Here is a 26,108-nt window from a genome sequence, read left to right on the forward strand (position 1 = left end):
ATAAAGCTGACACCCACCCACCCCCCACAAAAGAGCATATTTTAATGGAAGTTTTCCATTGGGTAAACCACAAACTTAATTCATAGATAACCAGGAACTGGCCTCAGTATTTGGAGAAAGTGTGAGATGGGTTAGAAAAATAAATAATACACAGTTCCTACTCTCAATAAGCTTATAGTGTTGAAGAGTAAATAAACTGGTACATGATGGCAATTCAGAACAAATGTTTCTAGGTGGACCAAGGGAAAAGAGTCAGAGCAGTGAATGGGTTTTCAGATTTCAGAGTTTGAAACTTCTTTCAGTTCAGTTCAGTTCAGTCACTCAGTCGTGTCCGACTCTTTGTGACCCCATGAATCGCAGCACACCAGGCCTCCCTGTCCATCACCAACTCCCGGAGTTCACTCAGACTCACGTCCATTGAGTCGGTGATGCCATCCAGCCATCTCATCCTCTGTCATCCCCTTTTCCTCCTGCCCTCAATCCCTCCAAGCATCAGAGTCTTTTCCAATGAGTCAACTCTTCGCGTGAGGTGGCCAAAGTACTGGAGTTTCAGCTTTAGCATCAGTCCTTCCAAAGAAATCCCAGGACTGGTCTTTAGAATGCACTGGTTGGATCTCCTTGCAGTCCAAGGGACTCTCAAGAGTCTTCTCCAACACCACAGTTCAAAAGCATCAATTCTGCAGCGCTCAGCTTTCTTCACAGTCCAACTCTCACATCCATACATGACCACAGGAAAAACCATAGCCTTGACTAGATGGCCCTTTGTTGCCAAAGCAATGTCTCTGCTTTTCAATATGCTATCTAGGTTGGTCATAACTTTCCTTCCAAGGAGTAAGCGTCTTTTAATTTCATGGCTGCAATCACCATCTGCAGTGATTTTGGAGCCCCCAGAAATAAATTCTGACACTGTTTCCACTGTTTCCCCATCTATTTCCCATGAAGTGATGGGACTGGATGCCATGATCTTAGTTTTCTGAATGTTGAGCTTTAAGCCAACTTTTTCACTCTCCTCTTTCACTTTCATCAAGAGAAACTTCTTTATACAGTGTCAAAATATAGATATTTTCTTTCCCCCCTATTTATTTTGTATTATTTTCTCAGAATTGCCTGAGACAGTGCTTTAAATATGTGTAAACTGCTGTTGTTGGTGGAGGTCTTGATCAGATCAAAGCATAATTATTAAAGTTTTCAAATATTTTCAGTGTTGATTAGTTATAGCTACTGTAAGGAGAAATTATTTAAGTGCTTATAGGTAGGTTCTTAAACTAACTATTAAGATTACCCTAAGTTCATGGGAATTCAGTGCTTATTTTTGAGATGTAATAAGGTCTATTAAAGACTTATCAGGATTGACATGCATATTTGTATCTGGCCCTTCTGTGCTGAACAGGTGCTTCTGTGATTAAGAGACTGGTTATGCAAGATCTACTCTACCTTACCTTCACTTTTCTGTAAAATGGGCTAATAGCTACCTCTCAGAATTGCTTCAAATATTAAACTAATTCTGTAAAATACGTGGGCTTTTTTTCCTTTCTTTTGGCTGCTCTGTGTGGCTTGTAGGATCTCAGTTTCCTGACCAGGGACTGACCCCAGATGTAACAACAAAAATATTATTTTACTATGGATTGTGTAAAGTTGGATAATGAATTAAGATGCACATGGTCTAGAAATTCTGCTTATTGGTAAAGAGATTTTTTTTAATTGACATTTTAAATAATCATTATAATAACATGTTTGAGTGTTGAGAAAATACTTTCTTATAATATTCTCATTTAAATCTTCATAACAATCCAATGATGTGATTAGCATGATGTGATTAGAATTATTCCCTCTTTAATGGTAGAAATGCAGGGCTCAGAGCTTTAACTAGACTACTATGGAATGTTAAAACTTAAACTCATACTGTGCTTCTTTTATTTATCATTCATTCATTCATTCAATAAATATTTATCATGCATTCACTGAGTGATACTCTTCTAGATGGGGACATAAAGGTACACAAGAAAGACCCCATCTGGATCTGTATGGAGCTTACAGTTTTCTAACAGTCAACCTTTGTATTTCCTGAAGACCTGAGGTGCCTGAATGCAAAACTAATTGGACAATTTGCCAAATATAAGAGCTCGATAATTTAAGCAAATTTATTTTACAAGGCAAGATTTGGAGGTTAGCAATCAAGGTTGCCATCATAGTCAACAAAGTTATGCCCTAAACAGAAGTGCCTGGTGGGGGCAGGGGATGGGCTGGGGTGTGAATGGAGTCTGAAATTCAATTCAGTGCCTGCCTCCCGTAGGAAGCCTCTGTGTGGCCACAGAGTAGTGTCGGCCCTGAGGTGGGGTGCAGGAGTGCCTTTTCCTGCTCTCTGAAAGTCTATTAGCTCAGCCTGGTAGTGTAAGGTCCATACCATTGCCTGTCACAACGTTTTAAGTGACCTCTACTTAAAAATCATAGTCATGTAATTCGTTATATAAATTGTTATAACTGAGAATCTTAGAGGGATTTTTTTTTTTTAATAGAGAAAATGGTGTGTATAATTGCCCCTCCCCGCCAAAAAAAATTTCTGAAAAATTTTAGTACCAAATATGCAGTTTGAACCCTTACCTCATTTTGGTTAAAGATATTATATTTTTAAAAAATGTTGGCATTTACTAGCTACTCAGCATTTGGTCCCATCACTTCATGGGAAATAGATGGGGAAACAGTGGAAACAGTGTCAGACTTTATTTTGGGGGGCTCCAAAATCACTGCAGATGGTGACTGCAGCCATGAAATTAAAAGACGCTTACTCCTTGGAAGAAAAGTTATGACCAACCTAGATAGCATATTCAAAAGCAGAGACATATACTTTGCCAACAAAGGTCCGTCTAGTCAAGGCTATGGTTTTTCCAGTGGTCATGTATGGATGTGAGAGTTGGACTGTGAAGAAGGCTGAGCACCGAAGAATTGATGCTTTTGAACTGTGGTGTTGGAGAAGACTCTTGAGAGTCCCTTGGACTGCAAGGAAATCGAACCAGTCCATTCTGAAAGAGATCAGCCCTGGAGTTTCTTTGGAAGGACTGATGCTAAAGCTGAAACTCCAGTACTTTGGCCACCTCACGCGAAGAGTTGACTCATTGGAAAAGACTCTGATGCTGGGAGGGATTGGGGGCAGGAGGAAAAGGGGACGACAGAGGATGAGATGGCTGGATGGCATCACTGACTCGATGGACGTGAGTCTGAGTGAACTCCGGGAGTTGGTGATGGACAGGGAGGCCTGGCGTGCTGCGATTCATGGGGTCAGAAAGAGTCGGACACTGCTGAGCTACTGAACTGAACTGAACTGAACTGAATTATATTTGTGCAGTAATGTCCCCAAATTAAGTTTCTATAAGGTTCATTTGCAATCACAGAATAGACTCAGCTCATTAACTAAAATGAGAAATCCATGTATTTTCAAGTGTTAAGAATTTTGTCTTTTCAAGTTGTAAAAACTGTATAAAATGCTAAAATGTTATTATTCCACTTCAATTACCAGTTCTTTAGAGGGTGAGAAAATAGCCTGGAGGGTAAACCTCTAATCCATTTCAGCACTGCACCCTCCACTGGCATTTATGAAGAGAACTGCCGAGAGATTGCCCAAGATTGCTCCCATGGCTGGGAGCTTCAGGGAGGCCTAAAACTGCTGCAGAGTGTGAGGTCCTGGAAACTGGAATTCCTGACTTCCAGGCTGAGTCAGGCAGGACACACCTTTTCTCTCCAGGCAGTCTTCCTTTCCACACCCTTCCTCTCTTGCTCCGTTTTCCTCTTCCCTTCTCTCCTCCAAACTCTTTCTAAATCTGTACTGGTGTCGAAGACCTGCTTTGTGGCTGCAGACTTTCACTGACCTTCAGCCTCCCTGCCTCTTTGCTTACATGGAAAAAAACATTCCAATAGCAACAAAATGCTGAACCCATTCTGTTTCTAAATCTTTAGTCTCCCCATTTCTAATTGTCTCTGTGTTTCATGAAGCTCCACTATTAGAAGGTATATTTGGATTCCCACATTCCAGAATTGTTAAGACTTGCTTTCCTTGCAGTCTTTAAGGATTCACCATTGGAGACAGGAAATGCCCCTTCTCAAAGGTGCGATCTCCAGCTTTTACAGATTCTGATCTTAAGCATATCCTGTCCCGCCCTTCCCCAGTTGGCCGCAGTCCACTGCTGATGGCAATAGTCAGGGAGTGAAGAGGGATGCTGAGAGGTCATTGTGGGATCATGGTCTCAACGGTCTCTTTATTTATTTACTTGGCCAAGTCAGGTCTTAGTTGTAGCACACAGGGTCTTCATTGTGTCTTGTGGGATCATTCCTCATGATGCACAGACTCTCTAGTTAGTTGCTCCATGGCTTGTGGGATCTTAGTTCCCTGTCAACTACAAATTGGTGCTTGCCAAGATGGTTGCCAATGACTGAACCATTTGCCATGCCATGGCCATCAGAGACTAAACCCCGCACTGTTGACCTTCAACACCCCCTGAGAGAGTTCAGGGTGGAGTAAGGCACTCTGTGCTTCAGGCAATCTTGTGGGACAGGACTTTAGATAGAAGTTTTAGGAACAGATTTTACCATCCCAATTCTTGCATCTCCTCATATCTAGAAAAGCCCTAAATTCCTTCATGGTGACATCAGGTCCTAGCAACAAACTTTTTCTAAAATGAATGCTTAATGGTATTGAACTCCCCCTTCATCAAAATCCTCTATATTGACCTTCTACTACCTCTTTGGAGCAGTCTCTTACAGCTATCTGCGGTGCTGCCTCCCGGGCTGCAGTCCTCATTTTGCCCCAAATAAAACTTAATTTGCAACTCTCAAGTTGTACATCTTTTTAGTCAACATGATCAAGGATTGACCCTATGGCCCCTGCATCGCAAAGCAAATTCTTAACCATTAGATCACCAAGGAAGTCCCTCAATGGTTACTTTATCTGAGACTCTTTACCCTGAAATGCCCCTCAAGGTTAGGACTACTTCTCCCATACAATGCAGTAGAACAGTCCACTCTATTAAAAAGCCAGCTGGACCTTTTATTGCTATTTATCCTGAAAGAGCATCCCTCACTCTCTTAACCCCTGGTTTAGTTCAAGTTTGTCTTTCAAAAATCAGATATCACTTCCATATTCAGGACAAGCTGTGGCCCAGAGATTTTAGTTGAAATGGTAACAGTGGAGATTCTGATCTTGTAAATAACCTTGAGCCAGAACCTCTGTCTGATTGTTGACAGCTAAGCTTGGAGAAGGCAATGGCACCCCACTCCAGTACTTTTGCCTGGAAAATCCCATGGATGGAGGAGCCTGGTAGGCTACAGTCCTTGGGGTCACTAGAGTTGGACACATCTGAGCGACTTCACTTTCACTTTTCACTTTCATGCATTGGAGAAGGAAATGGCAACCCACTCCAGTGTTCTTGCCTGGAGAATCCCAGGGATGGGGAAGCCAGGTGGGCTGCCGTCTATGGGGTCACACAGAGTTGGACACGACTGAAGCGACTTAGCAGCAGCAGCAGCAGCAAGCTTCCTTCCACAGGCTTCTCTGTACAGACACAGATGGAACTGCTTTTAACTTCTCTATATCATTTCCTCATCTATTAAAATGAACATGCTGACACATTATTAATTACATCAGCTTTCTTCAAAGATGATCTTAAAAATATTCAGGTTCATTTAAATGGGATTTTACATTTTGCTTTAAAAGTTAACTGGTGCTAATTATTTAGATAAATTTTTTTTTCCTCTTCTGTTTCCATAAATAGCTTCACACATGTGACTCATGGAGCTCAAGCTTGTGCAGTAAAGTAGTAGAAACATTTTGATATATTATTGGGTAGATGTAAATTGCTTAGACTCAGAATCCCAAATTAAGATAAGCAAGACAGTGCTGGCGCCATCAAGGTGTACTCTATAAGTAGCCTAGAGGAAAGGTGGATTAAATAGTATTAACCTATTGAAAGTGAAAGTGTAAGCAATTTCACTTCATAGTTCCCGAAAGAATGTACCCATACATCATAGAAGGCTTTCAGAACTTTCAGACACAGGAAACTGATATCATATCTTTGAAACTTTATTTATGGTAATTTTAGTAGCATCAGTCCAAAACTCATAAATCCAAAATATTTAATGCTTGATAGTATGGAGGGGAAAAAAGAATTAAAAATAAGATTGCTTCCTTCTTAAAATTTGAGTAAGAAAAAAAGTGAATAATAAAAACAGAATAATTTTAAATTATTTAATTCTATTTTTTAAAGTTAACTTAGAGACTGAGAATAATAGCCCAGTTTTCTGACTTGCTACCACTTAGATTTTATGATGAGATGAATGTTGAACCACAATAAGCACGAGCTTTTAGTATTATGACACCTTTTTAATAAGCAATATTAGTAGATCCAAATTTGGTGATTTGTTTAGCAAAAGCCAGAAGTATTACAATACATAAATAAGTTAGTTAACCAAGCACTAGGACGAAAACCAAGAGAAGGAATTAAATAGTAATGTTCTCAGAGGGAAAACAGACTATGAAGGGTATCCCCAAAGTAAACGTCATTGTAAGATGCTTGTGCATTTTCCACTAACATCACATGCAAAGGCAGACTCTGCTCCTAGCTGCTACAATGTAGGACAGGGTTATGAGGTGTCGGATGTGATTCTCCAAGTCAGTAACCACAGAGCAGCCTTATGCACAATAGTGCGTGTGAATTTTTCTTCCTCCTAAACTCTCATTAAAAACAACAGTGCTTTGCTTTTATATTCTTGAAGGTGATCGTTTTCTTCTTTTTCTGGCTGAAACTACAATGCATGATTGCTGTGGATCTTTTTAAATCTGTCCTTATTACTGGTTTAATATACATCCATTCTATTCCCCATCCTATAGTTATAATTATTTTGTTATGTTAAATTCCTTGTCTTTTAAGATTAAAATTCAAACCAGTTTTGTCACTTAAGAAATCTTGAAAAATATCCATTTTATTTTTCCTCTAGTTTCCCCCAATACATACATATTTCCTTTCTTTTAAATTTTCTTGTTGCCCCTGGCTCTACATTTTCTTTTATGCCTTTCCTCGTATAACTTTTGTTTATTATGCACCAGGTGTCTTCCATTGCCTGCTTTAAGTCCCTCTAAAGCTCATGTTTTCCACAGGGAATAGCTATATATAACGATTTTATTAGCCGGAAAAGTTAGTGTTTATACAACAAATATCAGAATGTTTTATTTCCTGCAGAAAAAAGCATGCAGATAATTAGCTTCTTCAGTTTTTATCTAAACAGTTTGTTTTTCAAGCATGCCCTCTGCCCCTGTCTTCTTTATGTTGCAAACTCTTCTTTATAAATATTAATCAGTTTTTTCCTGGGTTTCCAGTGCTTAATACTTTCATGCTTTTATCAAACTTAGTATTCTATAAATAGTCAAATGCTACAGCTAAATGTACATTAAATGAGCCTCATTTTGTTGAGTGATATTTGTACAATAGCTGGAGCTCTTTCTGTTACTGCCATCTAGTGGTTCTCCTCACTAGGTATATTTTCCAGAATTATTTTCTAGAAATTCCATGTAGGCAGAATCCAATAGCTAAAGATATCCAAGTGAAAATTATAAAAGACTGTATTGAAATAACCCTGCTTAATATTATCTGAAGAAGGAGAGGGAAAATATTCTACCTTTTCTCTGGAAAATAAAATACAACTTCCAGTTGAAGATTTTTTAAATGTTGATGCATTTTTTAAAATCTTCTGATGCCTAAGGGATGTCATGAGAGAAATGCCAGGAGTTCTTCTGCATTAGCATGCCTCCCACCTCCAGCAACTGGATTAGCGAGCATGGTTCTTTAGGTATCCTAGCACCTCCACACAAGGAAATCCGAAGCCCCCGTGCTTGGCCAGAGGCATGCGGGGTGCAAAACCAGCATCTGTTCACCTCTGCTCCTGCTGAGACCTGAAGCTGCTACTGGCTTTACATATTCTGAACTAGGCACAATGGTGGGAAGCCAAGAAAGAAAACTCTGTTCAAACGGTGTACCACATCTCAGCTCATCTCCTCACAGACACCAATGTGACCTTTGAGAGGGGAAGAAGAGAACCAAATGAGCAAATCCTTTAATAAAGAGCAGCAGCAGGAACCCTCTTTTATTGCTGTTCAGTTGCTCAGTCATGTCCGACTCTGCAACACCTGGACTGCAGCACACCAGGCTTCCCTGTCCATCACCATCTCCCAGCGCTTGCTCAAACTCACGTCCACTGAGACAATGATGCCATTCAACTATCTCATCCTCTGTGGTCCCCTTCTCCTCCTGCCTTCAATCTTTTCAGAACCCTCTAGAGCTGATATTAAGTTCTTCCTTTACTGATTAACTTATGGACATGTTAAAAAATTTCCCATTTGTGGCAGATTTGGGTCACAGATACATCCTCAGCACCTAGCACAGTTCCTAAAAGATAGTAAGCATTCCAAAAATTTTTGTTGAATGAATGAATTTAACAGATAGAAAAAGTAAGTCCTGCAATGAATAGGTAAGGTTTTGATGAAACCAAAAGTCTGTGAAGCAGGGCTTCATATATACTTATGTTTTATATTAATCTTGCGATTTTTCATATAATGTGTTAAATGAAACTGATTTCAAAATCTGACATCTTAATTTGGCTTCTTTGTTTGCAGCTCTCTACCAAAACCCTTTATGCCAGTATAACCTGTATCGTCTGTATATAATCTACCACCTTCCAGGAGTCGAGTTGCTTGACCGAAATCGTAAGAGCATTTCTTCTTGAAGAGAAATATTGGAGAGCCAGTCTTATAACTCAGTGGTTTAAAATGCTGATGATCTTTGATCTTTGAAAATAACTGTCTTTGTAAATCAAAGTTTTTCAATTATTTATTTTTGAAATTTTTGCTGAATGAAGTTTGCTCTAGTTTAGGAGCTTGTCTGTTGACGACTTCATAGGAAAGACCATCTAACAGAGCCTGGAGAAAGGTCTCCTTTTGATTCTAGCTTTGTCAATAATACATGTTTTTCCTTATTCTTTTTTAAATTTTTATTTTTTTGTCAGTTATGTATTGAATACTCATTCGCTGACCCCCTGGCACTCTTTTAATTTTTTATTTCAAAAATGAGACAATTGGACTAAATCTCTTAAGGCTTAACCTATTTAAATTCTAAAAGTCATGTTCATATGTGAAACAAATTGCCAGTCCAGGTTCGATGCATGACACAGGATGCTCAGGGCTGGTGCACTGGGATGACCCAGAGGGATGGATGGGGAGGGAAGTGGGTTCAGGATGCGGAACACGTGTACACCTGTGGTGGATTCATGTTGATGTACGGCAAAACCAATACAATAGTGTAGAGTAATTAGCCGCCAATTAAAATAAATAAATTTATATTAAAAAAAAATAAGTCATATTCTTTGAAATTCTGCAAGTATATATGCATATATATATACTAAAACATGTAATCAATCATAACCTCTTTGTGATATATTTTTAGACATTGCAGACAAACTAGTATGTCTGATTTGTATAAGCCACAAAAAAATAATCAACCTCAGTGCATTATATTTTACATTTTTTGAGGTCTCTTTTACCCATAAGTGCTATTTACCTACCTACCTACTCACCTTTCCACAGATGTGAACATTCTTAATCATTTGTAACTGAGTAACTTCTTAATGAGGATATATTAAAACCATATGTTTATTCTTCTTTTTCCTCATAGCCTTGAGGAAAAGAAGAGATGTAGCACAGTTGTAATTTCAATCATCCATGGTGATGCATTAGAATGTCTGGATGAGATAAGATAGATCTGTGCCCTGTGACATGAGGGACATATATTGAGCTTGTAAGATTAAGGAATTAGCTTGGTAGAGTTTTTACAAATTGATTATGACAGGATGTTTACATACAACGTAATTAGGACAAATCCATTTTTGACAGAAATTCTATTTTTTTACTCACTCTGCATATAATGCCATGCAATAACATTGCTTTTTTGCATTTGTCAGAAGTTACAGAAAAGGAAAGAAGGTCGATGATTACGCTTTTTAACCATAAAAAGGCTCATATTGTTCAATCAATAGCATTCAGAGGAAAAGTAGATGCCTCATGGGATCCTCGATCACCATTTAAGCAAAAACCAGCGCAGAGAGTACCTTCAGGTATTTTGAAAAAAGAAAAAAAAATGTAATTAAAACTGCACAAGCTTTTGGTTAATTTGATTATAATAACTTCAATTTACAGTAAGCTAAGCACTTACGTACTGAAATATTTTCTAATTTTATTAGCCTAATTAAGTATGCAACCTTCATCATCATTTGTGTATATTAAATTAAGTAAGATAATGTGATAACAATGAGACAACACGTTGACATCCACACCCCAATATCTAGCACAACATAAAGGGCTCAGTGAATAAGCTGCAATTGCTACTATTATCAATGACTCTGGACAATTTCATGAATTAAGGCTATACGTTTTTGATAATATAGAAAAATATTAAAAATAAAGATCACTGCAATTCCTGCATCCAGAAATAAACATTGTTATTTGCTTGTACTCTCATACACTGTGATCATATGTAAGTATAACTTGAATATCTTCAGTAATATATTCATTAGTTGGAATTTAACTTTCTTGTATGTAACAGAAATCCAACTACAGTGACTTAAGCAAATAGAGCTTTACTTTACTCACACAACAAAGAGTGTCCAAGGTTAGTATAAAGTTAAATGATGTTTTCGGTGTTTGAGAATACATCTATCTTTTGTTCTGTGATTCTTAATCTGCTTTATGGTTGCCAAGTGGTTATTGTACCATCAGGTATCACATGGGGAGATGAAAAATGGTGCAAAGACAAAAAGCCTTTTCCTCATGACATTTTGCCAATGAGACAACATATATTTGCAAAATAACCAAATAGATTCTCTAGAAACAAAGGGAAAAGATATTAAATTGGAAAATAGTTTTGAAGAAATTACCCAGAATGCAACATAGAAAAATAAGCAGGTGATAAGGAGACATTTGGAAATAATGTTTACTTCCTATATAAATTTAGTAATAAATGTTGTAATCCCACAGGGAAAAATAGAGAAATTGGGCTGAAGGTAATGTTTGAAATGGTAATGGCTGGCAATTTTCCGAATTTGTTTAAATGTTATACATCCTTAGATTCACCAGACACAATCAATTCAAAAACATAAAAGACATAAAGCAGCAACAAATATCCACACCAAAGGCAAAATGAGGTTAAAATAGAGAGAAAATTGTAGATTACCTACAAAGGAATAATTTATAGATTTATAACACACTCAACTGCAATTATGGAAATCAGAAGACAGTGATCTAATACTTTTAAAATACTAAGGAAAATAAATAATCAACCAAGAATTCTGCAACCAGCTAAATTATTATTCAAGAATGAGCAAGATTAAAAAAAAGGCAAAATCAAAATGAAAAGTCAACTTTTTATCATGAAGTTTTTCCAACAGAAATGGTTGAAAAAATATTAAACACTTATACATGTCCCTGTATATTCAACAATTAATATTATACTGTATTCACCATCATCTATGGAGAAAGCAATGGCACCCCACCCCAGTACTCTTGCCTGGAAAATCCCATGGATGAAGGAGTCTGGTGGGCTGTAGTCCATGGGGTCGCGAAGAGTCGGACCGACTGAGCTACTTCCCTTTCACTTTTCACTTTCATGCATTGGAGAAGGAAATGGCAACCCACTCCAGTGTTCTTGCCTGGAGAATCCCAGGGACAGGGGAGCCTGTCTATGGGGTCGCACAGAGTTGGACACGACTGAAGCGACTTAGCAGCAGCATGAGGCTTTACTTCTTATGTAAACTAAAAAATATCAAGTATTGATGAACCATTTAAATGCTTCAGTAGCAGACATAATGAAATTTCCTTCCTAAATAATTTGGCCTGTAAATTTAAAAAATAAGGACATTCTTCTATAAAGCCACAATGCCATAATCACACCTAAGAAAAACAGTGTATTTATATTTAATTTTTATATGTTATTTAATATATAATCCATATTCAAATTTCCCACTTGTTCCAAGATGACTTCTACAACTGCTTTTCCAAACCAGAGTCCAGTCAGAGTTCACAATTATGTTTGGTTGTTGTGGTTCTTCATTGTTGTTTAGTCGATAAGTCGTGTCCAGCTCTTTGCGACCCCATGGACTGCAGCATGCCATGGCTCCCTGTCCTTCACTTCTTCTGGAGTTTGCTCAGACTCGTCCATTGAGTTGGTGATGCCATCCAACTATCTCAGTCTCTTTTAATTTAAAATAGCCTCCATTGTTTTCCCATGACTTTTTGAAGGGACCAGGCCAGTTACATTATAGAATGTCTTGATTTGTATGATTGTTTCCACAGAGTATAATTTGACATATTCCTCAATCCCCTATATATCCCATAGAATAGGAGAAATACCTGGAGGACATGTTCTGGATGCAGAAGGCTATAGTGTAGAGCAATGATTATCAAAGTGTAGTCCCCCAAATCAGCAGCAGCATCAGTTAGTAACTTGCTGCAGATGCACATGCCCAGGAAGCTATGTTTTAACAAGCCTTTCAGGTGATTCTGATGCATACTCCCACTAAGAGAACAACCAGTGTAGAGGCAAGAAACAAGTTTTAGGATCAGATTCTCCTGGATCTAAACACCAGCTCTGCTAGTAATTACACGTTTTGTTTTGGACATGACTTTGCTTCAGCCTCCTGATTTTTAAAAAGCGGATGATATCTTCTTTTGGCTGTCAGGATGCTTATTACACAAACCATTGCACCACCTGATCTGACACATAACAACTGCATGATAAGTTGGACTGTTCTATTGGTTAGCCACTTGGTTTTTCTTTTAGTTCATGTAAAAGCTAATACTCAAACTAAATGCTACTGGATTAGTGGCGGGGCAGGGCGATAAGCCATGCTGTAGTAGAAAAGGAACCTCTGGAGAGAAAATCCCCACTCTTAGAAACAACCAATGCACCTATTAACAAGCAATATAAGACCACCCCCATCTGTTTATCATACGTAGAGTGTTTTCCAAGTGTGAGGAGGATAGCTGACTACTACCTTTAGAGCTTTACATTTCTTTCATATCAAATCTCCAAAAACAAAATTAGGGAAGAAAGGATAGAGAGAGTATTTCATTGCATTTGAAATCTTTCTTCTTAATCCACATTCTTAATTCATAGATAGGTTGACTATAACCCTCCCCCAAATTGGCAGCATGACCCTAATTAATCTCTCAATCTCCATTTTCCACAAACCAAACATTTATAATGAACTTAGTAGAACTCCCTATGTAAGCTCTTAAAATTGTGCCTTATAGTTTTATAGTTTCTGTATTTGTTCTTACTGTGATGTGCACATTGAGGATGATATTCTTTCACTGGAAATGAACTATACTTGAAAATGTTTATAGAGCAATTGTAACACCACATTTTGATTTTATTACTCTTTGCCCTAAATTGAGAAAGAAATCAATTGTATTCCAAATAGCTTGAGAAGCAAGGACAACTTGAAATTTCTTCAAATCCCAGGAATAAAATTAAAAAACACAACTGGAAGAAATATTTGCAGTATATACAATAGGCAAAAGTTAATGCCCATTATATCAAAGGATCCTATAAATCAATTTGAAAACTAGTGACAAAAGATGTGGACATTATAGAAGGAAATAAATGTGACATCCAACAATCAGCCCCACTAGTGAGCAAGTAAGTGCAAATTAAAGCAATGAGATGCCATTTTCATCCTGCAGTTAGGCAAACACTGGAAAGGCTGGTGAAGTGGAGGAGAGACAAAAGCATAACTCATACATAATTGGTGGGAGTGTAAATTAGTTCAACTTTCTTGCAAGGTCATATGGCAATGTGACAGAACCCATGCACATATAAAATATGCAACCTATTCAACACAGCAACTAAATTTGAAATCTCTCTACTACAGAAGTATCTGCACACACACAAACAGATACATGTATAAAGTGCTAATTGAAACATTTTTTGTAATAGAAAAACAATAGAAAGTCTAAACGGTCACTCATAGAAAGTTAACTTATGGCACATCCTTACAATACAAACTATTGGATTAAAGAATCATTCCATGATAAATCTTGAATACAAAAAAAAAAAAGAAAAGATGCATTTTGAGTAATATAATGCATTCCCTGCTCTAGGGGATCTTCCCAACCCAGGGATCAAACCCAGGTCTCCTGCACTGAAGGCAGTTTCTTTACCAACTGAATCACCAGGGAAGCCCAATATAATGCGGAGTAAGGACAAAATTCGAATTCTGTCAGCAAATAAATCTTTTTGTATATGTATGTGAGTGCACATGTATACACACACAGGAGGCTGGAAGCATACATACAGAACACTTAATAGTGATAGTACTGATAATGAGGAACTGAAAAGGTCAAAGGGGAATTTCACTTTTTACTGTTTTCTTATTTATATTCATCATAAGCAAAATGTGAGCTTTTTGTAATTGAAAATGTAGACAGAGTCTGGGGAGATCAGCAAAGAAATGGAAGACTTGCACCAGCCACTTGTAATGGGAACGATGCCTTGAACCCCTCTCCTAAGGCAGAGTGTCCCCGCTGCCTGTGGGTTGGCAAGAGCTCAGACTGTGGGCTTTGCTGGTCCAACAGGTGTTGGTACATTCCATCACTAGCCTGGCACTGGGCCTCTGGAGAGGAATAAACAAAGCAAGGACAGTCTCGAGAAGATACCATAGGAAATCCAAGCTTTGAGGACTAGCCTTTGAGCTCCAAAGCTAGGGAAGATGTAGAATCTTATGACCTAGGATTTGTTTATTCTGTTTCTTTGAAGTTAATGCCAAGAATCCAAGTGGCTTAAACTGCCCTAAATATTTTTTCCACATTTGGTCTATTAGTCCATTTACAGATGCATGTGTCTATCTGAAAAAGAAAAAGGCTCTGTTTCTGCACATGAGACTCAGTATCTTAATTATAAAAATCCCCACATGGATTCCATTGGTAACCAAATTGATAGAGCATGTTGTTCTCAGTTTTGAGGCATGTATTATAGTAAAGAATTTGCCTCAAGACATTAGAAACACCTAAGGTTCTATACCTGAGAGAAAATTTCAGTTTGGGGTTAGGCATCATGGCAATTTTGATGAACTGAACTATTTATCTGAAAGACTGCTCAAAACCCAGAAACATATGCTCTAGACTTTTTCCTTTATAGCATTATTTCATTGCTTTAAAATGCTGAACAAACATTTGAGAAATACTAATTTAGAATTTCTTTTTCAGACTTTGCATTTGCAAATAATGTAGACAAGTAAGTGATTTTTAAACTTTACTTTTATTATCATGTTATTTCATAATTGTGGCGGTTCCCTAAATTATTCCCATTTCCCCAAATGAATTTTAATGACTTAAAAAATGACTAACCCTTTGATAGGAAAAATCACACTGTCTTCCTGTGATGAATGATTTGAAGCTATATATTTATATTTGATATATTTAGGGTTTTTAATATTATTATTATAACCTAAAATAGATTAAGAAATGGAGTGAGGTGGAGGGAGAAGTTAGGAAAAAAGTTATACCTGATATTAAAAATGAAGGTCCTTACTTCTTTTTTACTTTTCCCCCAAATATGTTCAGTGAGCATGATAATATTTTTAAAAGAAATGGTTCATAACTGAAAAAAATCTTAATTTATGAATATTGATAAATTTTTTAAATCATCATTCTTTACATTTTGCACTAAGGAATTTTTTCTTTGGTTCAGTCTTGAAAAATATTATCTCCAAGCACTTTTCATAAAATGTAGCATAATGCAGAGAAATAATAACCTTTCAATAAAATGTGTATAATATACTAATATGTATCATAGCTATAAATATTTTAATCATTTCATTTAACCACTGACTTTAAATGTGAATGCAAGAATAGTCACATCTATACTGACATCTATTATAGCTGATCCCAAATATGTCCATTGTATTTTTAAAATATACAATAAAAACAGTGTTACTTGTCCTGAAAGTCATTTGTCAGTAGGGCTCTAAAGTTACTTGTCAGTGGTATTATACTACAAATAACAGAAAAATATGGCACTATGCCTTTAAATTAAATATGTGTTTTGGTCTAATTGATTTTTTTCCTGACATAATTGCCATTTTTGCAGAACTATGTTTGATGACCCAGAAGATGCTGTTTTTGTAAGGTCCATGAAGCGATCGGCAATGGCTATTACCTCTCTGAACTGGGACACGGTGCCAACACGAGAGGAAAAATACCTTGAAGAGAAAGACACAGGACCTGCCCAAATGCTTACAATCACACTGAGATAGCCCCTGGGGTTTCTAGAAATCTTAGTAGTTTTCAGTTATATATTAAACTTTACTGTGATTAGCATATTCTTTATTTCAGTTCAGTTCAGTTCAGTTCACTCAGTCGTGTCTGACTCTTTGCAACCCCATGGATTACAGCACACCAGGCCTCCCTGTCCATCACCAACTCCCAGAGTTCACCCAAACTCACGTCCATCGAGTCAGTGATGCCATCCAGCCATCTCATCCTCTGTCGTCCCCTTCTCCTCCTGCCCCCAATCCCTCCCAGCATCAGAGTCTTTTCCAATGAGTCAACTCTTCACATGAGGTGGCCAAAGTATTGTGGTGTTATTTGAAACATTAGGATGTAAACATAAACACCAAGGAAAAATAATTCCTACATTTTCTCTTCAGTTTCTTTTGAAGTTAAACATGGATATAGAAATATATGCAAATTGTTTTAACAAATTTAAAAAAAAATGAACATGTACATGTAACTATCATCCTAGATCAAGAAATAGAACATTACCAGTACTCTAGAAACCTCATTCCTGTTACCAGTCCAATGACCAGTTACTACATCATCCTGGTTTCTAAACCATGTATTGTGTTTCTAAACACATATATTAGATATTAATATACATTAATATCATTTCTAAACAATATATTAATGTTTTTGAAAGGCATATAAATGGAATCATAGAAGCTGAATTATTTTTTCTGGCTTCTTTCACTCAACATTGTAAAATGGACACATGTTGTTGTTAGTAGCAATAATTCTTTGTTGTGCTCATTGATATACATAGTATTCCATTGTATGACGATGACACAGGTATAACTTTCACTCTCACCTTTGGAAGCATTTATCAGTTCTGGGTGTGAGCTTATGATCTGTGGTTGGCCTACCCAGAAGCGCTCTATAAGAGGGAAGCAAAAACAGAAAAGTTTTCAGCAGTTTCCTGGTGCCGAGACAAAAACTGGACATGTAAGGTAACTCAAAATATATTGCTGATCTTCTCCAGCTAAGCTCAAGAGCTAGATAAAAGCTTATAAAAAGCAGAGCAACATGTCCCCTTACCTGATGGTGCCTAGATATTACCACACTGTACCACAGATACACTGTAGAAGTGGGGCTGAAAGCAAAAGCAAGAGAGGAAAACCCGAGAGGGCGTAGTGAACCGTCGCCAAGAATCTGTGACCTCCTTTTACCTCTGGGCACATAGGATTCTGTGCACAGCTAGAATCTGCAAAGTCTGGTATGGTGGCTGGCAGGTTACAGCTGAGGCAAAGAAAAAGAGTTTCATGAGTGGCTGATATAAAGGCAAAAATGATGGCATGTGGCTTCCAAGATGACTTCACAGGAAGAATCAAAATGTTCTCTTCCTCTCTCCTTCTCACTTAACCTGCAGAAGCCAGCTGTCATGACACTTACGCAGTCCTCTGGAGAGACCAACGTGGTGAAGAACTGAGACCTACTTCCAGAAGTAAGTAAGGAAACTAAGTCCTCTGCTGACAACTATGTGAGTTACAATTCTTCCCCCAGACCCAGTTAATCACCTTGCAAGTGGGTCTTCCAGATCCAATTTAAGCCTCAGAGGACTGCAACTCTGGTTGAAAGCTTCCTAACACCCTCCTGAGGACCAAGCCAGAACTGCACCATCAAGCTGCTTCTATTTTTGGCCTGCAGGAACTTCATGAGATAATGCTTACTGAAGCGTCAAGCTGATAAATTTTGGGATAATTTACTATATAATTAATACAGTGTGTGTGTGTGTGCTCAATTGCTCAGTAATATCCGACTCTTTCCTTATGGACCGTAGCCTGCCAAGCTCTTCTGTCCAAGATATTTTCCAAGCAAGAATACTGGAGTGAGTTGCCATGCCCTCCTCCAGGGGATCTTCCCAACTCAGGGATTGAAACCGCATCTCCTGTGTCTCTTGCATTGGCAAGGTGGATTCTTTACCGCTGAGTCACCGGGAGGCCCCAAGTAACACAATAACCCAGCCTAATCCATAATGTTACAAGTATTTGTTGTAAGTAACAGTATCTTGTAAAGCCTCTGGCAAGCTGAGAGGACTTACAGTGCGGTCTTCAAGGGTCACAGCATCAGCAGCAGAGAGCTCGTCACTGATCAGTTCGAGGAATGCCACTGCATTCATTCTAGAACTGGGAGCCTGAGCTGAACTCATCATGAACTGAGTACCATGAGACCCACCAACCGATAATGTTGGGTGGGCAGAGCAACAATCTATTTCAGGATGGAAATGGTGTATTTTGACTCAGATTTAAGATGGCTCATAAACTGCACAAGCAGTATTACTTTTTAATTAGATTGCAGTAAATGGAGGATGGGGTATTGCAATACTCAGGTTAACCACTAGAAGAATAGTAAAAAAAAAAAAGTTGTTTTTAATCCCACAATCGATAAAAAGGAAGAAAAATGTATTCCAATTGCAAAAATATGGCTAACAAGAGGCTCTTGTTAGCCATAACAATATGGCTCTCTAATTGTTTTAGAGAACTAATGGAAATATATATCATTTGTATGAAAAAGATTTGTTTCAAAATGCACTCCTCAATACTGGGTACTTCTGGTTCAGGAATGAAGGCCTATTAGTTCCACGACAGGAAAACATTACATTAAATACCATTTGGAGAAAAGGACAAAATAAAATACATGATCCTTACCTAAATAATCTAAAACTCTACCAAAATGGAATACACAATTGAGAGTCTTTAATTATTTGCTTCAAAAAACAAAGACCCATTGAAGTGGGTTCGAGAGGAAGCACATTTATTTCAGGATCCATCACTTGATGTTTTAACTGGGGAAGAGAAAACCCTGATACACAGATTTGTGGAGGGCTGTGGTTCTAAGCTAGAGCTCTGGAATTGGACAATCTAGTTTAGTTCTTCCACTTACGAGTTATGTTACTTGGACAAGTTAATTTCTATAGAGGCTTTAATTTCCTCTTCTTTAAAATAATAAGTTACTTCAGGGAGTTGCAAGGATTATACTTGATCATGTATGTAACATGTTAAGTAGAGTGGCTTTCTCAAAGTGCTCAATATATGTCATCTATTACAGCTGACCCTTGAACAACTTGGGTTTGATCTACATAGATTCACTTGTGGGCAGATTTTTTTCCAATAAGTAGCATGTAGCACAGTACTACATGCTCTGTAGTTGGCTGAATTCACAGATGTGAAACTATAAATACGGAGGACAGACTGGAAAGTTATACTTGGATTTCTGGGAGGGTGGGCACCCCTAACCCCTGTGTTGTTCAAGAGTAGTTGTGCCCCTTAGGAACTATACCTAGCATCAGAGACTGATGTTTGTGTTCATTCAAAATGTACACGTTGAAATCTAATTCCCAGTGTGATGGTACTTGGAGGTAAGGCCTTTGGGAGGCAATCAGGTCATGAGCTTGGAGCCTCATGAATAATAGGATTAGCAAGCTTGTAAGAGGCCAGAGAGGTAGCATGTCCTTTCTGCTAGTGAGGACACAGTACAGTGGCCCTCTGTAAACCAGGAAGACGACACTCACCAAGAAGTTGACCATGCTGGCACCCAGATCTTGAACTTCTAGCCTCCAGAACTGTGAGAAATAAATGTTTGCTGTTTAAACCACCCTAACCCATGGTAATTTGTTTCAGTAGCTCAAACTAGGACGTGTAGTCTATTAGGGTTCTTAAGAGATACAGAATCAACTGGGTACATGCATATTTACAGAGAACAATTTATTTTAAGGAACTGCCTCATGCCATTGGCACAGGCAGGGCTGGCAAGTCCAAAATTTGTCGGGTAGGCTGGTGCAGACTTGAAATCCAGGTATGCTTTGGTGTTTCAGCTTTGAGTCCAAAATCCACAGAGCAGGCATTTGTCTGTTGGACCTTATTTTTGCCTCTGATTGTTGTTTCCATGTTACTGGCTTCTTCTGCCTCAAATCTGTGATATACGAGGCAGAAAGAAAACACAAAAAAACAAGTATCATTGCTTGGTCCTGAGGGGCCTAGCCCATCTGCCTTCTTCTGTTTGTTTTATATGTAATGTCCAGGGTTTTCAGTCTTACTTAGGAGGAGGAATAAGGAAAAGTATGTATACACTATCTTCCCAGAAGTGTTCAGATTTTTTAAAAAATGTAGCTGAACTAGTTTCACTTGTGGCTTCTGAGTTTAGTGTCATATTTAAGAAGGCCTTCTTCATGCCAAAGTCACTAAGAATTCATTCATGGTTTCTTCTGGAATTGACAATTTTTTCACATTTAAAATTAGTCATTTGGCATCATCCCTGAGATTAAGTAGTTTTACATAAGTGTATGAATTTGCTAGCTACACTGCCCTGAACTGATCAATTACATAGCTACCTGATTCATCGCAAATTAAGATCACCATTCAAAAAGATGCCTTTATTGCTTTATAAAACTAGAATTTTGTCTTTAAAGGACATAGAAGCTAGGCTAGAGCCACCTTTTGGGGGGAAAATCTTTATCTGCTAAAGTATTCAATCATTTTTAGCAGGAAGAAGAAAGTTGTTTTTACTAAATTAAGATCTTGCTTTTTGTCCATGCAAATGATGCTTTAATATTATCAGAGCTTACATAAACATTATTAATTTCTATACAACTGCAAACAGATATGCTTTTCCAAAATAAACATTAGGAGATGAAAACCACCTTGTAGTGGTAGCTTCTTTTCCAACCAAAATGGTAACTGTGATCCAAAACCTGACCTGCCTTTGTACTTTTTCTAAGAGCATCTAATCTCAAAACTTTCATGTGCCTTCGTTTTCCTTTTAATTATATTTATATACATTTAACTTTTGAAATTTGATCCCATTAAGTTTTTCAAGGAGGTCTTAATAGTTCTTTGCTTTGATTTATAGAAAGCCAAATGAGAAATCTGCTCACGTAACCAAACAAAGCACACCCAGTGTGGACCACGTCAGAGCCCAGTGAATTCGACACCCTTCCCTCCTTGTTTCCGTCTCTTATCTGTATCTACTCAGTGGCTGCATTCTCCTAGGTACCTCTACATGTCAGCTTCTGAACTGAATCCTTATAATTTATGATCATCCCAAGGGAGAAACAAACAAAAACCCTCCCTCTTTGGCTTCAGGAAGGTAAAATCTCTGAGAGGTACTCTGATGGGCCTCGTTGTGGCCAAGGAAACAGGTCACTACTGATGGTTATAAAACTGGGTGACTAGGAAGACATCTATCTCCCACTCAAGAAGGGAAGTGATTTGCTTCAGAAGCAGGGGAGATGGTCCTGAGAAGATAAAAACACTGCGGAACTACTTCAAGTATTTCTGTTATGTTTAATATCCAATAATATTAAAACTCGAGTAAACTCATAAACATGATGGATGGCTAAAATCAGTCATCTTTTTAAGGGCTGAGGGGTTACCCACCACACCCTATAAAATAATGGCTTGTCTACAGAGCTCTACTATTATCTCATGTCTGCAGAGAAACTACAGCAATGGTAACATATTAAGAGTGTACAATGTTGTAGTCAAACTGCAGACCTTGCTGAGTTCCAACTCTGGACTCTTGGATGATTGAGTGGGCCTTTTTAGACTTTAACTATCTGTGCTGTGAGGGGATAAGAATAAAGCCTAATTCATGGGGTTGTTGTGAATATTAAACAAAATAACTTCAAGATACAGTAGCTTTCAGTGTTAGCTATTATTATTACCTAGTTGGTAAAGAATCTGCCTGCAATGCAGGAGACCCAGGTTTGATCCCAGGGTTGGAAAGATCCCCAGGAGAAGGAAATGGCAACTCACTCCAGTATTCTTGCCTGGGAAATCCCAAGGACAGAGAAGCCTGGCGGGCTACAGTCCATTGGGTTGCAAGAGTCAGACACAATTTAGCAACTAAGCCACCACTGGGTCAAACAGCACAATCCAAGTTTTGAATAAACCCATTGGCTGATTTAATATTTTATTATATCAGCTCTGAGTACAAGACACTACAATAGTAAGACTATTCTATTCTAATCCTTTGGGTCCTGTTTTTGAGAAAAGTTTCTTGATGGCATATTGAAAATAATTCAATATGGTGAAAAAAAAAAAAAAAAAGGGTAGCTGGATGACCACCTGTTTTGATGGTGTTATAATGGAATCATCTATTTTTGGTTATTTATGACAAAGAGAGTACCATCAGAACCAACCTCATTTTTCTTAAATTCCATTTTCTAACCAATCCTTTCCTGAAATATATCTATAGAACTTTTGATACTGACATGGCTTATATCTGAAGTCCTCTTTGTCCAGCTGGAAAGTTACTATTAGTGCCAGCTGTAGCTGTGTTGGAGTTCTGACTCATATTAGCATTCATTTCAATAAAGAGAAAATCACCTCTATGTTGCCACATCTCGATTCTCCTACACCCTTTGGCTTTTTCATAACCTTTCATGCTATCTAAAAACAGGGACCATGATGATACCACATACCCAAAAAATAATTAAAATCAGGGAACTCGGGTTAAAAATTTACTTGTGGAAGAGGAAGGCCTAAGAGGACCATTTTTCTAGTCAAAAGATAAACGTTTAGCATTGTGTGTAGATTGAGGGATTTCAATGAGAGAAGGGGGGCTTGTCATGATTCACAAGTGCAGGAAAAATCTGCCTGTTGAATTCCTACCCACTTAACCCTAAACAGTGATTTACTCACAAGAAGGCTTCCTACAGCAGCATCGTACAGGGTATACAGAAGATGTACATGTTGGGGCTGGGAGAAAAGTAACTGAGTGTAAGGAAGAGAAAAAGCAGCAAGACAGAAGAATCTGATCAGTGAAGTGAGGTGAGAATTCTTGTCATACTGACTTACAATTGTAAATATTAAAATAATTATTACTGTGTTCTCCAGTGTTTCCTAAAATGTTTTAAGTTCTCTAATATTTCTTTACCATTTGCCACCCGCTAACAGCAATAAACTATGAAAAAAGATTTAAATTGGCTCTATTAGTGGGCACAATTTATTTTACAATCAACACAAAGGAACTTTGAAACACAGCACTATCTTCAAATCTCACTCTAGCTCGATTTAAATACTCAGACACTAAAAACTGATGCCAGCACAGCCTATAAAGGACAGTTATAAATCAGACAAGTTATATAATCAGACAAATCTTTCATGGACAAGAAGAACCCCATGAAAAGCTTATAGGAAGGTCACAGCCTTTCAAGTGGAAAATGGCACATAAATCAGTTTTATAGTAACCGTGGACACAGTATGTTTAGCCTTTGTTTAACCAACAATTTCATCAAACATCTTTTTTTAATGCACATGCTGAGATAACTGTGGCTATACCTCAGTTCCTCCTGGGGGATTTGACATTTCTGAAGGTACAAATACTGTAGATAAAATGTCACTGCAGGAACTACATAAAGTTCAGTCTGCTCAGGATAAATTCTATAGAAAAGTACAATTAGCTGAACTATGTCAGAGCTCCTTTAACATGTAGCTTTTCTTCGTTTCATTGCATCTTAATAAGTAGCACTTTACCATAAATGCTATTTATATAAAGCATTTTATTTACATATAAGTTATGATTCTAACTACCCATCTCTGTGGCTATAAAATTTTTCTTTTCCTGAAAGTCTCCTCTCTCCTACAACTGTTCTGCTTGCCTCTTTGTTCCCAAGAACATATATTTCTTTTTTAAAAGGAAATTTATTTTCCTTTGAGAACAACTGCTGGGAAGCCTGCCTCAGAAAAGGAACAGAAATGTTTCTCCTGCATTTTGAAAAAACGTTTTTCTCTCCAGGAATATCTGTCTTATTATAGAACAGAATCGGAATGAAGGTCTTGTTGGAAAGCACATATTCTGTGAAATGTGGAATCCCGCCACAGTCCCAGGCAGGTATGGAGCCAAGTAGGACGCAATCATGTGAGTTCCCAGCTACCTGCCAGGTGAGGACTGTCTGCGCTTGCTCGGACACTTGCTCTGGCCCTTACTCCTCAGACACCTGCGGACCTACTGCAGCCTCCTGTAAGCCTTCCAGCCCAGCATCACTCTGCAGAGATTCTTTCTCGCCTTCCTCAGAATCCTTAGGATTGTCATTCTTTTGGCAGATTCTCGTTTCAGCCTCCTCCGGCCGCTCTTCACCAACACAATTAGAATTGACATCAAGTTTGCTATCTGATAAAAAGAAGAAGAAAAAAAAAAGTCATCTGGCTCTTACCATGTGCCAGACACTTCTAAGTGCTTTGGTGTATTAAATCATTTAATCCTCATAACAACCACAAGGGGGAGTTTTCTATTAGCATTATTCTTTTACAAATGGGGAAACAGAGAAGAGAGGGGGTTTGTTAACTTGCTCATAGTTGCACAGCCAGCGAAAATAAGAGAACTGGCATTTGAACTCAGGCCTTGAAATCAGGATTGAAGACAAGCAAAATCCACATTCAAATACAGCTTTGCCATGAATTAGCTTGACATGCTTGGGTAGGTAAATGCCTATCCAAGGCTGTCTCCTTATAAAGGATAATAAAGCCTATCGCACATTTGTGGAGAATAAAGGAGTAGAATAGTGTGTGGAATGGACTGATGTCTAACAACCAGGAGTTCTCATCCACTGACAACCCTCCCATATGGCTTCCTGAGTATGTGACCAGCTGTTATACACCGCTTTCAACACACAGGATATAAAGGTTTGGTCCAGCAAACACAAAAAAGCAAGACAGTCAGAAAGCCTGACTGTTCTATTAATAATCTATTTATACCAGTTTATTTTGTATGAATGCAGGTTTGTACAAATCATCTATTTCCATTAATATGTTTCTCCACCAGGTGGCAAAGGGACATGGTCCTTTGAGGAATAGAGATGAGCATGCTTAGTATCAGAATCACCCAGGTAACCTTTTGGCAACCTATCACTTCCCAGAATGTGTGATACATATCCTATATCCTCGGGTGGGACGTAAGAGTGTGGGCGGTTCTCTTCTCCAATACGTGAATCATTGCCCAAGCAACTCACTGTTTCTGATGAAAATGAGTCATACATTTTATGAGGAAAGGAGAGGAAAAATAATATGGAACTCACTGCCCTCACTCTTGTGGAAAGTTAAGCCATGCAAGTTAACTTGTAATTTATAAATTTACTCCATAATTTTACCCGCAGTTTCATAATTAAGAAAGTTAAAGGCTTCCAATCTTAAAATCTTCACATAGCCATTAGGGGAAATTTATTTCCTTATTCAAAGACCTTAAAATCCTTTGTGAGCAAAATATAAGTAAACTATTCATTAAGAGTCATATGGCTCCAGAGCAGTCTCATGAATTACAAAGTAGAAAGGGGAATAAACACCATTCCTCAGAATTCTATGTTTTTCATTTTCTAGTGCTATCTAGGCTGACTATAGTCTGTACATCACCCCAGAGACTCAAAAGAAGGATATATTTAAGTGTAATCCTGATGTTGGTTACCCCAGTCTTCCTTGGTTCCCTGAGAAGACGCAGTTCCTGTGAGTCCTGTGTTAATATAATTGATCCTTCCTCTTCCTGCTGACAAGTATTACGGTCTCGGTTTTTATATACTTACTGTTCTCCTCTTCACTCTTTGCCTTGGCAGCCTCCAACTGTTGCTTCTCATAAATGTCCTTGAGATTCTTACAGATTTTTTTATGGGCAAACCAGTGTGTTTTCTGGCAGGTCTGATCACAATATATTACCTGAAGGCAATTGTAGGTTTATTTTCAAGAGGTGTAGTCACATGGTTTTTCAATTACAACATTAAATCAAGTACTGTGCTGTAAAAATATTAACTTGACAT

At 38.0% G+C, this 26,108-nt stretch overlaps 2 protein-coding genes across 8 annotated transcripts in view; one reads left to right on the forward strand and one right to left on the reverse strand.

Annotated features, from left to right (window-relative positions):
• The window catches only part of LRRC72 (leucine rich repeat containing 72), a 69,883-nt gene extending 53,473 nt beyond the window's left edge, over positions 1–16,410 (forward strand). For all 4 annotated transcript variants that reach the window (XM_061413626.1, XM_061413628.1, XM_061413629.1 and 1 more), the window contains 4 exons: positions 8,657–8,746; positions 9,997–10,149; positions 15,296–15,323; positions 16,179–16,410. In XM_061413626.1, the coding sequence (XP_061269610.1) occupies positions 8,657–8,746; positions 9,997–10,149; positions 15,296–15,323; positions 16,179–16,344 (437 nt within the window). In that variant the 3' untranslated portion in view covers positions 16,345–16,410. The remainder of the gene's footprint in view (positions 1–8,656; positions 8,747–9,996; positions 10,150–15,295; positions 15,324–16,178) is intronic.
• A 624-nt stretch (positions 16,411–17,034) lies between these two features.
• Positions 17,035–26,108, reverse strand: part of ANKMY2 (ankyrin repeat and MYND domain containing 2) — a 45,660-nt gene continuing 36,586 nt past the window's right edge. For 3 of the 4 annotated variants that reach the window (XM_061413621.1, XM_061413624.1, XM_061413625.1), the window contains exons 9-10: positions 25,878–26,007; positions 23,280–24,475 (exon numbers count right to left, since the gene is read on the reverse strand). In XM_061413621.1, the coding sequence (XP_061269605.1) occupies positions 24,288–24,475; positions 25,878–26,007 (318 nt within the window). In that variant the 3' untranslated portion in view covers positions 23,280–24,287. Of the gene's footprint in view, positions 20,276–23,279; positions 24,476–25,877; positions 26,008–26,108 lie in introns of those variants that run through there. The other variant, XM_061413622.1, reaches the window with a different exon arrangement.

Source organism: Bos javanicus, chromosome 4 (genome assembly GCF_032452875.1).
Source record: "Bos javanicus breed banteng chromosome 4, ARS-OSU_banteng_1.0, whole genome shotgun sequence".
NCBI lineage: Eukaryota > Metazoa > Chordata > Mammalia > Artiodactyla > Bovidae > Bos > Bos javanicus.